A 14,118-nucleotide genomic window follows, 5' to 3' on the forward strand; every position below is an offset into this window, starting at 1 on the left:
TAAGCGTCCCGTATTAATATTTTTCGTTTTAACTTGAGCAGTCGAGTAAATAAGGGAGCCGGAAGCAAGTTTGAAAAATAAATTAGGCAACTTTTACCAGATTCTTAACTTCTCACTGAAAGTATACCGTTCTGCTTTAAGTGCAGTAAAGAATCGTGAATCAGTGATATTATTCTAGTCTAGATCCTACAGAATAATCTAGAAATCTTGTGTCAATCTTTTGTCTGTGTATGATAAGATTGATAAGGATACTGACCGAATTTTTAGTCATCTTTTAGACATTTTTAGGGTTTCATACCCAAAGGGTAAAAACGAGACCCTATTACTATTAAGACTCCACTGTCCGTCTGTCTGTTTGTCACCAGGCTGTATCTCATGAACCATGATAGCTAGACAGTTGGAATTTTCACAGATGATGTATTTCTGTTGCCGCAATAACAACAAATACTAAAAACAGAATATAATTAATATTTAAGTTGTGCTCCCATACAACCAACGTGTTTTTTTGCGTTTTTTTGCGTAATGTTACGGAACCCTACGTGCGCGAGTCCGACTCGCACTTGGCCGGTTTTTAGATTATTTCTGCTCTATAGCTAAGTACCTACAACACAACCAAGGTTTGATGTTTGATGCCACGATTTTTGACCACCACACACAATCATATGGAAGGTTAAATGAGTTTGCAATTGCATTGTCAGTCAAAGAAACGAATCATTACCAGAACGGAAGTGACACAGCCTTTAAGGAGGCCATCATGTTGTAAGCATTGTTTAAGTAGGTAACTTGTTTTTTTCTGCATATGTAATAATTAGTGGTAATTGCACAACCGATTAAATACGATCGATAAGAGCGTTTCTTTAAAAAAAAATCTACTTTTAATTAATTCTGTATTTTTTTATAAATTTTGTTATTTCTACTCAGAATCATGAGCCTATTCGATCCTAATGAGATAAAAAATGTCCCAGAGTTTTTTCCTATTGTGTTACCATTACCCTGTATACCTTTTACGGCGGTAACAAAAAGGAAAGTTTGAAAAATGTGTGGAAATTTTGGGACACTTTTTTTCTCCTATAAGGATTAAAAGGGCTCGCGATCCTGACTAGAAATAACACAAAAGTGGCAAAAAACGTCACATATAAAAAAGGCAAAAAGTAACGCTCATTAAGCATACTTACTTAATTTATTTAACATACATAGGTACTTTTTGGGATCTGAACATCTCCTTTTAACGGTGTCCTGTCGTTTGGCCAAAAGATGTTTAGCAAATTGACACTTGGCAACCAACTACTGGCAAAATTATATTTTAGCAAATCATTTTTTTACAACAATATTTTTGACAAATTATTCTTATTACCAAATAATTAACTAATAAAATTTCATTTCATAACAGATCTTTTTGACAAATGATTATTTAACAACAAAGTTAACAAATAAATCTATCATTGGTCAAAAAATGTTTGCTATAATGTATTATTTGACATGTGTTTCTGTACTAATAAACTGTAAGCGAGCCAGACCTGTCGGGGCAATCCGACTCGGATAGGTTAGGTTAGAAGCCTAAGGCGGGAGCCTTGCTCCCGCCTTAGGCTTCGAGGTTATTTTTTTTTTTTAACAACGCGAAAAATGTAAGCAACGATTGCTTGCTTGTCTTGCAACTAAGTAACTTACCTCAAAATAATCTGGCCCAAATGAAAATTGCAACCATGCAGAAATATTCCCTCAAAGTTTGGTGAATGTATAAATTTGCTAAACATATTACTAGGTGACATGAAAAATATAAAATTGATACTTTGTATTTTGACATATTGTAATAATGTATTATTTACTAAATGATTATTTGTCAAGTGACTTTTTGTAAAATGATACATTTGCGGAATAACATATTTGCCAAATAATACTTTGGTGAAACGTTTTTTGTAAAATGAAAATTTGCCAACATTGTTTTGGTTAAACATTAGTGAACCCCTTTTAACATTTGGGTTGCCTCTAATTAGTTTAGTTTTATTTTAGTTTAGTTAGTATTTTATCTACACGCATATCGTAAACCCTCTATGATGCTTTTAATAAGCGCAAATTACGGCCAGTATAAAGATGAAGTGTTTTGTTACAACAAATTTCTTAATTGTGAAAATGTTATTATTGCGTAATACTGTGTAATAAAGCTGATATTGTGTAATAATAATTTATTTCATGCATAATTAGGCATTAAAACACTCGTGTTATGTTTTTATAAAATCCACTTCTAGCTTATTTCATAAACCCACACTCGTATTATAATGCCTATAGCAGTGACACTTGACCGCTTCCATTTTTAAACGATCGTACCTTTAGGTATGTACAGTCACGTCTGAAAATATTGATACAACGTGAAAGTTGAAATACTTTCCAAAAAACATTTATTAGTAGAGGTCATGTGGATCTCATGTTTCTGAAGTTATCAGTGCACTTATCCCGAAAGGCAATTTATTTCAATGTAACTAACTTTTCAGACACTTCCCACAACTCGCGGGCTACTTTCAAATCTTGAGCACTTTTTGAAGGTACCGCTTCTCGGCAGTCTTTAAAGTAGCGACCACTGACTGACGCAACCTCTGGTGCCACGGCCAGGTGAACCGTCGTCTGAGCACCTTCCCAGCTATCTTTGAAGAAAAGCCTCAACAGGGGCAATAACTGGTTAAGCACTGGTATAAAAGTTAAAATCTCAGTATCGACGACTCCCGGATGCAAACAATTAACAGTTACTCCAGTACCGCGCAATTGGCGATCCAACTCAACAGTCATCAATATGTTGCACAATTTAGACGCAGAATACACCTTACTCACATTTATCGTTGTATCTGTTTCTTTCTCGCCATTAAGGTTTTTGAAATCGATGATCCCTTTTTCATGCGCTATAGAAGAAACATTGATTATACGACTAGGCGCTGATGTTTTTAGTTTCGGCAGAAGCAAGTTAGTCAGCAAAAAGGGTCCAAAATGGTTGGATTGCATGCCTAGTAGAAGTCCATCTTCAGTCTTCACGAGTTTTGATCCGTATATGGCAGCGTTATTTATAAGAATGTCGAGTCGTCCCTCTGTTTTGTTGATGTTGTCGGCGAATTCTCTGACTGATTTTAAAGATGCAAGGTCAAGGTGTCGATAGTGCACATCAGGGTTGCTGGTGGCAGCGACAATCTGGTCTCTGGCAGCGATGGCGCGGCCCTCATTCCTGCATGCCATGATCACGCGCGCCCCTCTCTCCGCTAGGTTCTTAGCCGTTTCAAATCCTATGCCCGCATTTGCACCGGTCACTATGACCACTTTTCCCACCAAATGGCGGCTGCTTTTGCAGATGCCGCTCGTAAGTTTGGCATAAACCCATGTGACGAATATGAGCAAAAACAGTAAGAATAATAACTGGATTAAAAACCACATGTTGAGTGTCGCGTCTACTGTACGGAGTCTTGTATTACACTGAGACAGCAATGACGTCGCCGAGTACTTATGTAAGAAGGTCAATCTTTCTGTCTAAACGATATCTTATCATCTGTACATAATCTGCAGCGGTATCATTGTAGCATTTTTATCACGTGTCATGTCATGCGTCACTTTCGCACTTACATACTTGTTAGAACGTGACAGTCATGGTGACAAATGATAAAGAGCCAACCATCTTAGCCCTACTGTTCTTCAAAAGTAAAACGACAAGCTTTTCACTTTATATTTGTCAGAACTATCAATATATGATTAATATTAATTTATTCCATTGACACAAACAGCAAAGAGTTAATGTATACCTCTTTGTATGAAATCCGTATTCTATAGGCACTGAAGGAGAAAACTTAAACCCAGAATAGGAACGATGTAAAAACGTAGATACTTTGCCGACATATGATAAATTGTTATGTATAATTTTCTTTAAGAAATCTATAAATTAATGACTAATACAAAAATAAATCCATATCTGGATATTTATGTTGATCGACTTAAACCTATGACCTAAACCCAAATTAAGCATGGTAGAGCTTATATATATACAATACTTTGCTTATAGGACGATTATGATGGCTCTCATTGCCATTAATAATATTTATCCATGCCATATCTATGCGCTGTTGCCGGTCGTAATTGAAAAACTTATAGAGGCATTAAGATTCATTCTATAATAGCGTCTGCACGCAGTTTGTGCTATTGCAATCAATCAACGAGCAAACTATAAATTACAATTATTTTTAGTAATCTAGGTACAGATGTGCAATATGCGGAAATTTTCAAAAAAATTGTTAATACTCGCAGAAATTTCAAGAATTTTTTACAGGAAACAAAGGAAACTTTCATTTTGAAAATGGAAAATTTCGATTTTTATACAAAAATATAAGGTTCGGAAATTTTCCCCAATGAAAATTATGCAATATCAGAGATTTTTAAACAGGACGACAGTAAATCTTCCCTATGATCGAAGTAGAATGTGACTTGTTTCGTGTGATATTGAGGTCATTTGGCTACGCCAAGTCATAAACAAAACAACAAACATCGTCCTTCAGTTTACAGTGCAGTTTGCGAAGTGCTCACATTGTCCCATCAGCAACTTTCATAATGCCCTCCCCATTTTAGTCCAATCGGAGAAGACATTGACCGTAACAATATCATAAGCCTCCATAAAGTTTCATTAAGTATGCAAGAACCACTATCGAACTTTAATAGCATTATTCCTTCCGGGAAAACTTTGTCAAAGTGTGCTATCGCCTTTTAAGCATGTATTTTGATGCGATTGAATTTGAGTTCACGCAATTTTATCGCCCATTCTTTACGAACTGATGGCCATATAGTGCCATATATTAAATGTTTGTGTAGTACATGTAGTAAATACTTATGCAATTCAGATGACAATACCATACATTGGATTTTATTTTCATTTGAATTACATAAATATTTACTTGTAAAAATCATAACAATATGACTATTAGAAGTAGGTACTGCAACAATTTATTAAAAGCATGATGGTAAAATCGTTAGTTATACTAGTGATGATTATTTAATTTTATTGACATTTTAACGTAATGATCCACGTAATGATTGTTCGTGCCAAGGAATAAAAAACGCAAATCAAGTTTTTAGTGTCACTGGTTACGATTAGTTTTCCATGAGACTAAAGAATCTTGAAATTCTCATTTCACGGTATTTAAATGTATGATATATGAATTTTGTCTGGTAGTTATAACCAATTTCCATAATGGGCGATATATCTACTAAGCATGTTAATATAACAATATATCTTCGAACATAGTGAGCCAGTATTGTCTTTTGGACATCGGGACAGGATTACAACAAAAAGTAGATTAACCCAAAAACAACCTAGAAGAGCCCAACTGGGGAAGTACCTTACAGATAACCGCAGCCAAATAACACTAGACCCTACTCAAGTGAGGAACTAATGAAGAGCGACCTTCCAATATCACTAAAGCGTAAACTCGTTGACATGTGTATTCTGCCTGTCTTAACCTACGGTGCCCAAACATGGTCGCTCACCGAGAGTCAGAAGTCCACATTGAAGGTTTGCCAGCGAGCAATGGAGCGCAGCATTCTAGGTGTCACAAGGACGGATCGCATCCGAAACAGTACACTGCGCTCCAAAACACGCATAGCTGACGTGGGACCGCCAGGCTGAAGTGGGACTGGGCGAGTAACGTCTGCCGCATGCAGCCGGATAGGTGGGCTAGTATAGCCACCAAGTGGATGCCGCAAGTTAAGCGCGGACGTGGCAGGCCCAGACGGAGATGGCGGGACGACCTAGACACCGTCATCAGTAACTGGCCAGAAATAGCACAACATCGGGAGCTGTGGAGATCACGGGGAGAGGCCTTCGCCCAGCAATGGGACACTATATCGGGCTAAAAAAAAATTGAAGTACCGATTAACTTAATTGGTAAAAAAATTGGCCAATGGTTATCTAGTAAAAGAAGCTTCGTTTAGAGACTAAAATTACTGTATTGAATTTTTACATAGCATACTAATTTTACAACACACGGAACAACCAAGCGTTCAAGCAGTTAGTACCTAATTAAACATAATTAGTATCATTACTTACTTCTTACCAACAACCACCTCAGTCTTTTATTACTGTTTCACTTGGATATAAAATACTTATTTAATTATTTTAACTTTATATCATAACATAAGGAGAGTTCAGAACGACTTGAAATATAATAATTATATTAAAAAGTCAAAATAAAATATAGTTTTTCATAAATGTTCAGTATCATTCGATGATACTGGAGCGCTGATAAAATAAATATTTTAATTAGGGCTCTTTTTTTAGGGGTAAATAAAATAAATAAATGAAATAAATAAAAATAAATAAAGCCGACAAGTCGTACAATAAAATCTAAATTTTTTTAGGGTAAAGTGGGTCCCCTACACGTAAAGTGGGGGTCAAAATTTTTTTTGCTTCAACCCTACATTATGGGGTATCGTTGGAAAGGTCATTAAAAACTAAAAGGGGTCTTCAACAAACATTTTTTGATAAAGTGATAATATTCGGAGATAAACGCTCCGAAAGAAAAAAAAAATGTGCCCCCCCCCTCTAACTTTTGAACCATAGGTCAAAAAAATATGAAAAAAATCGTGGAAGTATAGCTTAAGAAAGACATTAAATGAAAACTATAGCGGACATGATCAGTTTAGCTGCTTTTGAGTTATCGCAAAAAGTTTCCCCTTCATAGTAAAAAGACGTACAATCACAGTTCATTCCTTGGTTTACAATCTACTATACTTTAAGCTCCAGTTTAGCTTATTGTGACGGAAGAGTAACTACGGAACCCTACTCTTTAATAAAATAGTTCAAGTCTACACGACATATGCAAGCGTTACAATATTTAAAATTTGATTTACCGTCCGCCTGCCGCTCGAGGGGTTGTAACATTAGACCTCTAATAAAGTAACTAGCAGTGTTGGCCTAACGTTAATTTGTAATTGTTATTGGTTAATTGCATTAACGTTTCGGCCAACACTGATAAGTAAATACATATATCAAACAATATGTTAAAAGCAACGCATATTTGATCAGCATAATAGGTATTTGATGTTGTTTTAAAATGCAAGAGAGCAAATAATGAAGTAATACACCACAAACAACGGACGGCGTTTAAACTCCATCTCCATCCCAAATCTGTCCGAAGCCTTGTACCTAAGTATGTGGCTACATGTATAGACTCGCTGACAACAAAATCCCTTCGTGAGCCCGTCGATGCGCTATCACGGCCGGCCTTACTCGTAAATTTAAAATATCCTAAAAGCTTTGACATCACTATGATCTTACGACCTTTTAGCCGCTGACAGCGGGCTGCGGCCGCCATCCAATTTACCTTTGAACATCATGTGCAAAAGCTGATTCTATGGAAACCAGTGTATAATGTTATATGTATTAACTTCGGAATAACAATAGTTTTTGTGGAATTTGATAATAAATTCTGCGCTCCTGCTTTAATAACTTGTTCGTGCAAGTTGAGTAGATACCAGACCTATTGTTTGGCTAAATAATATTTATCTGCAAAATTGGTATATAGGTAGCGTACCGTAAAACCACCCAACTATAGTCCAAAGCTCCCAACTATGGTCCACAAATAAACTCAATTTTTCTCGTTCAGGTGTGTATTTTATTTTTATAGTTCTTTTTGTAGTTCTAAGGCAAAGTATGTTTATAAATGGAAGGTAAAACTAGGAGGAGGTAAACCAAAAGGAACATTGGTATAGATACTTAATTTGCTTTTGAACTTGTGGACCATAGTTGCAGTATTGGACTATAGTTGGGTAGTTTTACGGTATGCGGTTATAGGCAGCCAAGTGAAATGAATATATTCACACAAAATAATCAATAAGGTTTCTGGTTTCTCGACCTTATTATTTCTCGAGGCACGGGAATTCTCGACCCGGATTTCTCGAGTATCTCGAGAAATTTTTAAAATTTCGATATAACACCGTATTATTTTAATTTTGTGCTTTATTACAAATCAGACTCATTGGAGTCGTAGGTGAGATCAATAATCAAACAAATGGTTTAGTTAGTAAAAATGTAGCACGCAATGACAACTAAAAAACCGCGATAGAAGTAGAACTTAACGCCGAACACCACGCACAACGCCACACCGCTGACACGTCTTTCCTTGTTGATTTCGAATCAGGAGGCCTACCACGAAACACGAAAATTTGAATATCTTTATCTGCCTCTCTATCGAACCTGCATATTCGAGCGATAAAGAGGCAGATAAAGAAATTTCGTTTTTCGTGGTAAGCCCTCAGAACCTGAGGAAAGAATGCGCGCTGCCCGTGCGACATTCGCACGGGCAGCGGGTACAGGGTGCTTAGCCAAACTGCTCATCGTTCGCTCCGTAACGACTAATGATACCTAATGTCTATCTATCGCACTGATATGAACAAGTGATGCGTGGAGTGAGGGAGACAGAGATTATCGTTTCATTCACCATGGAGCGAACCATCGGTATCTAGCCAAGATGTGGACCTGGGCGTGCGCGCCTACGATGCGTTAAGCGTTGTGTTTTTTCCACTTATCCCAAAAGACTTATTTCTCGAGTTCTCGAGGCATTGAGTTTCTTTTTCCCGTCTTGACGAAGGACAAATTTCTCGAAAATTTCTAGTTATCAATAATATATCAGAAAATACAAAAAAAGAATGTGACATTGCAAGTAAAATTCCTCATAATGGATGTTTACTTAATAATAAATAAGTAAATATTACAGGACATTATTACACAAATTGACTAAGGCCCACGGTAAGCTCAATAAGGCTTGCGTTGCGGGTACTTAGACAAAGATATATATATAATATATACATATTCATAGACTCGGGAACAAATATCCACGCTCATCACACGAATAAATACCCTTACCAGGATTTGAACCCGAGACCATCGGCTTCATAGGCAGGATTACAACCCACTAGACCAGACAGGACAGCCCTCTACTTACTTAAGCCCTCTCATTCAAATATTTTAACTAGGTAGTTGTTTCCATAATATTTTGCTCTCAGTTTTCCTCACAGCTGTAGTGAGTAACTTGAGGCTTGTTAGAATATACCTAACTAGAAGCTTAACGGGCCACTACTGCCTAACACGCCAATAGGAACGTATACACTGACATCAGAATGATATTTGAATCGCTTTTAGTTATCGTGCATTGCGCTCGTACTTGTCTGTACATGTATTGGCGCGGGCGAGACGCTCTATTACTATATAAATACCAAGGAAGCTAATCTTTAGCTTGCCGCCAAATTCTGATATATGGATACGCAAAGATATATGTGAAATTCCCAACCCACTTTCAACGAGCTTGGAGACTATAGCCCAATCCGTCTTATACGAGGGAAGGCCTGTGCAGTGGTTCATATAAATATATAAGTGAGTGTCAGAATAGAACGGACCTCTGGAATTTCAATTAATTTTTTACAAACATATTGAACCTTCTGTGTACCTTAAATAGAAATCAGCGTACCTCTCCTTAAAACGAAGGATTAGAATGTAGACGGATACGCCGTTGCCGTATTAGAAGCGTATTGTCCAATGAGCCGCAAGGATTTGTCAGCGCCGTGGCTCCGGCCATGTCTCCGCGTCCGGTCCTCCGCCTTTTTACTTCCTAACAAACTTTGCTGCATATCCTTTGTATGCTCTGAAAAGTCTTCTTTCGAACTTATGTGTAACTTCAAAAACCGGCGGAGCGCTTTGATTTTATAACGGCGTGATTTATTTGTCGGTTTTGGAGAGAATTCAAAATCTAACATATTGAAGAATTGAATTTTACATGACTTATCCATCTCATAAAGTATGAGATATTGAAGATATCATACTTTTGTACATTGTAGTGATATAATGTTACAATCAACCAAATTATATCCAATAATCTAATTGTGATAACAGTTTATGAAAGTATTAAAATTATTTATTTAATTTGTTCGAGTCTCACGGTACTTTCATAATTAGAAGTTATGAATTTGTTATGAATATGTTCTGTCAGCTGTAAACAGCGACAATTCCTCAGCCAGAAATGTAAAATCAAACATTTACTTCCAGAATCCTTTCTTAGGGTGAATTTTCAACTAACTGAATTAGTTCATAGCGTTCATAGTATAAAAAACATTATTCTTGGACTTGGCTTTATATTATACCCATTTTGCTTGAGGTCAGCCCTCCAGTATTTTTACGCCACATCACATGGTTGTGGGTGGTTCCGATATTGCTTTGATAGCTTTTAGATGGTTCTGAATATTTTGTGTCCAAGTTGCTGGTCGTCGTCCCGGGCCTCGTTTACCCTCTTCTTCTAGGGCAAGTACTCTTTTGGTGATATGATGGAATGCAGACGGGCTTCTCTCATTTTGTCTGGAATACTAGCAACCTTCCAGGATCCTCGTTTCTATTCGTTCCTTATTTTATCTAAGCGCGTCACTCCTCCAGACCAGCGAAGCATTTTCATTTCCGTAACGTGCACCTTCTGTTTGTCCACTTTTCGTGTCGGCCAGCATTCGGAGCCATAAATAAGAGCGGGTCTCACTGCTCTGGTAAACATTTCCACACATTTGTGGTTTTGCTAGTACCAGAGAAATTGCAATACATATATTCGGTTTTCTGTGAGCTCACTTTTAGACCTCGTTGCTCTAAGGTTTCCTGCCAGGTAGTGAAATCCTGTTGGACTTCTTCTAGCATTTCGGCTATTAAGGCTATGGTGCGTGTACAGAATAGACCACGGTGCTGGTTTCAGGATGTTTTTCGTAATGTAGTCCTTGAATTGAGCCGTTTTGCGATTTTCGAGGCGCTGTATGTTTCTTCAAAATAAAGTAATCCAAAAAATCAAAACATCGGCACAGAAACTGATGATATTGATCTTATTTGAAAAAAACATTGCTCTAGGTTAAAAATCCAGGGAGGGTACAGTCGAGAGCGTCTGTATGGAAAAATCGCAACTAGGAAGTATATATTTCTTGAGATAATTGCCGATGTGACAGACGGACGGACCGGCAAATGTACCTTCAACCATAAGGGTTCCTATTGTGCCTTTTTGGAACGGAACCCTAAAAACATTTTAATAATATAATATAAATAAAAACAACTGAATAATAAGTAAAATTAGTTACCTACATCGTTACAAATTCAATTCCACGTTTACAGATTATAGAAGGTTATCTAACAAAAGGTGCACTCGGTGTACTTACATTTGGCCCAAATATTTTTGGCCAAATTTCACTTCCCAATAAACAAATCGCAGTAGTTTCATTTCCCAAATGAATCTTGGGCAAATTTACACTTCGCAAATAATTTGTTTGGTCAAATTAACATTTGGAATTATGTTACTTTGTCAAACTTTGTTAAAACAAAAACTTATTTAGCAAACGTTTTTAATAGCAAAACTTATCCAAACAAGAAGTGTTTTTTTTTTTGTGGGAAATGATAATTTGTGTATAATAGTTTGGGATGTGATATGTACTTTGGGAAACGTTTTTTACCCATTCATACTAATGACACCGGTGCACTCACTCAATTTATCAAGGATATCGATTGGGACATCTCCCAGTTCCTGCTGCCGCAACGCTGCACTAGCAACAGTATTTAATAATAAATAATATATTTATTTCAAGAATTTTTCATTACAAGAGCAGCAATACATTGATCCCCACGCTGGGCTCAGCCTGTAACGTGGGAAGTATCAAAATGGTGCTGTTCTTATTTTAACAGAATATATTATTATTAAAGCTAAATTAAATATTTTTTTATGACAAACTATCAAACTATTTATTTATTATTAAGTAAGTAAATATTCTTTATTGCACCAACAATAATACATTTTACATACATGTAAAACTACAAATGAATTTTAAAGGAAAATAGAATCAACCAGGTATCAACAGGCGGTAAGTATTATTAAGTATTAGAGTTTTATGGGCCTTTGAGTGCCACGTTGACCAAGCAGTGATCTATTTTGACAGTCCTTTAAAGCTCACTTTTCCCGTTGAAACCAGGAAACTCGAGATTCTTTGGGCCGTAATGTTCTGTAACAGCTATTGGAAGAACCCGAGTTTAGGCTCTTAAGCAGAATTGTGGAGCTGATAGTTAAAACACTAGTTCTCGTGGTGAATATTATATTGCAAGTGATTGACATCAGACAGCTGTACAAAAACATAACAAATTCAAACGAGTGTCATATATGTGTCGTAATAAGTTTACTATTGTGCCAGCACACACATATACAACCTCCAATACGCCCTCTTAAACTATTACGGACATACACAGTCACTTTTGTACTTGTCTGTACTCGGTACATAAAATAAAATTTTAATTCCAAACTATTGTGCCTGACTGTACACAAACATAGAAAACCGCCAACAAATTAAATCGCATAAAAAATGAAAACTAGAAAATTATTCTATTACCTACACAAAACATTTAAAAAACATATAAGACATATCAAACACTTAACTACTCTAATCCGCCCTCTTAATAGGATAATTTGACAGAGATAAATCCTTCAAAAAACCTTTTAACTTCGGGCCAGAAACACTCTTAGTTAAGATGTCCGCTATCATTTTATCTGTTGACATATACCTTATTTCGACCTTATTAGCCAGTACACACTCACGGATAAAATGATACTTAATGTCAATGTGTTTTGTCCTATTATGCATCATTTTGTTAGCTGCAATTTTATGTGCCGACTGATTGTCATTAAAAATGACTACAGGTTTACTCTCTACAGTAGTCAAACTGTTCAGTAAACTACGCAAATACAATGCTTCCTTTGAAGCTTGGCTGAGCCCTACATATTCTGCCTCTGTAGAGCTCAAAGATACTGTCGCCTGTTTTTTGCTTTCCCAAGAAACAATATTATAGCCTAACTTGAAAATTAGCCCCGTGAAAGATTTGCGATCGAGCGCGCCACCCCAATCTGCGTCTACATAGCCACGTAAGTCTAAATTACCAGTTTTTCTAAAAATGAGACACAGGTTAGACGTACCTTTTAAATACCTTAAGACCCGTTTTGCGCACTTAAAGTGTATTTCATCATAGCATGAATTAAATTGAGAAAGTACACTTACCGCGTGTGCAATGTCTGGTCGCGTATTACAGGCTAAATAATTTAGACAACCTATCAAATTTTGATATGGTAGGTGGCAGTGAGAATCAGTCGATCTCTCTAATTTCATCCCTACTTCCATTGGAGTTGTTACCGGCTTAGCTTCTGTCATGTTAAAGTCAATCAAGCAGTCCAAAATAAACTGTTCCTGATCAAGATGAATGAGGCCCTTCTCTCGTCTCAATCTCATTCCTAAAACATGCCTAGCCGCGCCTAAATCTTTCACTTTAAACTTGTCAAGCAAACGTGATTTTAATTTTTGCTTTTCCTGTTCACAATTGCCGAATATAAAAAGATCATCAACATAAATCACGACAATTAACTTCTTATTACCTTTAAGCTGCTTATGATACAAACACGGTTCTATTTTTGATTGTACAAAGCCTAAATTTAACATTTCACTATCTAACTCTTTGAACCAAGCATTTGAGGCTTGTTTCAAACCATACAGAGATCGCTGCAGCTTACATACCTTGGTTTCTTGACCTTTGGTGACTGCTCCTTTCGGCTGAACCATGTAAATATCCTCTTTGATCTTCCCGTATAAAAACGCAGTCGTGACATCCCATTGGTCAATAAACCAATCGTATTCAGCAGCTAGCGAGAACAATAATCGTAGAGTAGAGCTTCTTACTACTGGAGAGTAGGTCTCCGTATAATCTACACCACATACCTGTGTGAACTCTTTCGCTACGAGTCTAGCCTTGTACTTCGTTACCTCGCCGTCGCTATTTTTCTTGATCTTGAACACCCATTTGCATTGGATTGGCTTCTTATCAGCTGGTAGATCCACTAACGTCCAGGTCTGGTTCTCCTTCAGTGACGTAAGCTCATCATCTATAGCTTTTTGCCATAACTCACTGTCCGGTCTCGCCAATGCTTCCTCTATGGTTACAGGATCTCCATCAAGATTGCTCTCTTTGGCATACATAACATTGCAACCGTACCGATCAACTTGTCTGCGTTCTCTCTGAGGATACCTCCTTTCTGATAGGCCAGGTATTAT

General features: G+C 36.9%; 1 protein-coding gene across 1 annotated transcript; it reads right to left on the reverse strand.

Annotated features, from left to right (window-relative positions):
- Window positions 1–2,379: 2,379 nt before the first annotated feature.
- LOC133520413 (retinol dehydrogenase 13-like) lies at window positions 2,380–3,467 on the reverse strand. Its single transcript, XM_061854805.1, has one exon. It carries the CDS (start codon window positions 3,412–3,414, stop codon window positions 2,464–2,466), a length of 951 nt encoding a protein of 316 aa, XP_061710789.1. The 5' UTR covers window positions 3,415–3,467; the 3' UTR covers window positions 2,380–2,463.
- Window positions 3,468–14,118: the final 10,651 nt, after the last annotated feature.

The sequence above is a fragment of the Cydia pomonella genome, chromosome 8 (assembly GCF_033807575.1).
Source record: "Cydia pomonella isolate Wapato2018A chromosome 8, ilCydPomo1, whole genome shotgun sequence".
NCBI classification, from domain to species: Eukaryota; Metazoa; Arthropoda; class Insecta; order Lepidoptera; family Tortricidae; genus Cydia; species Cydia pomonella.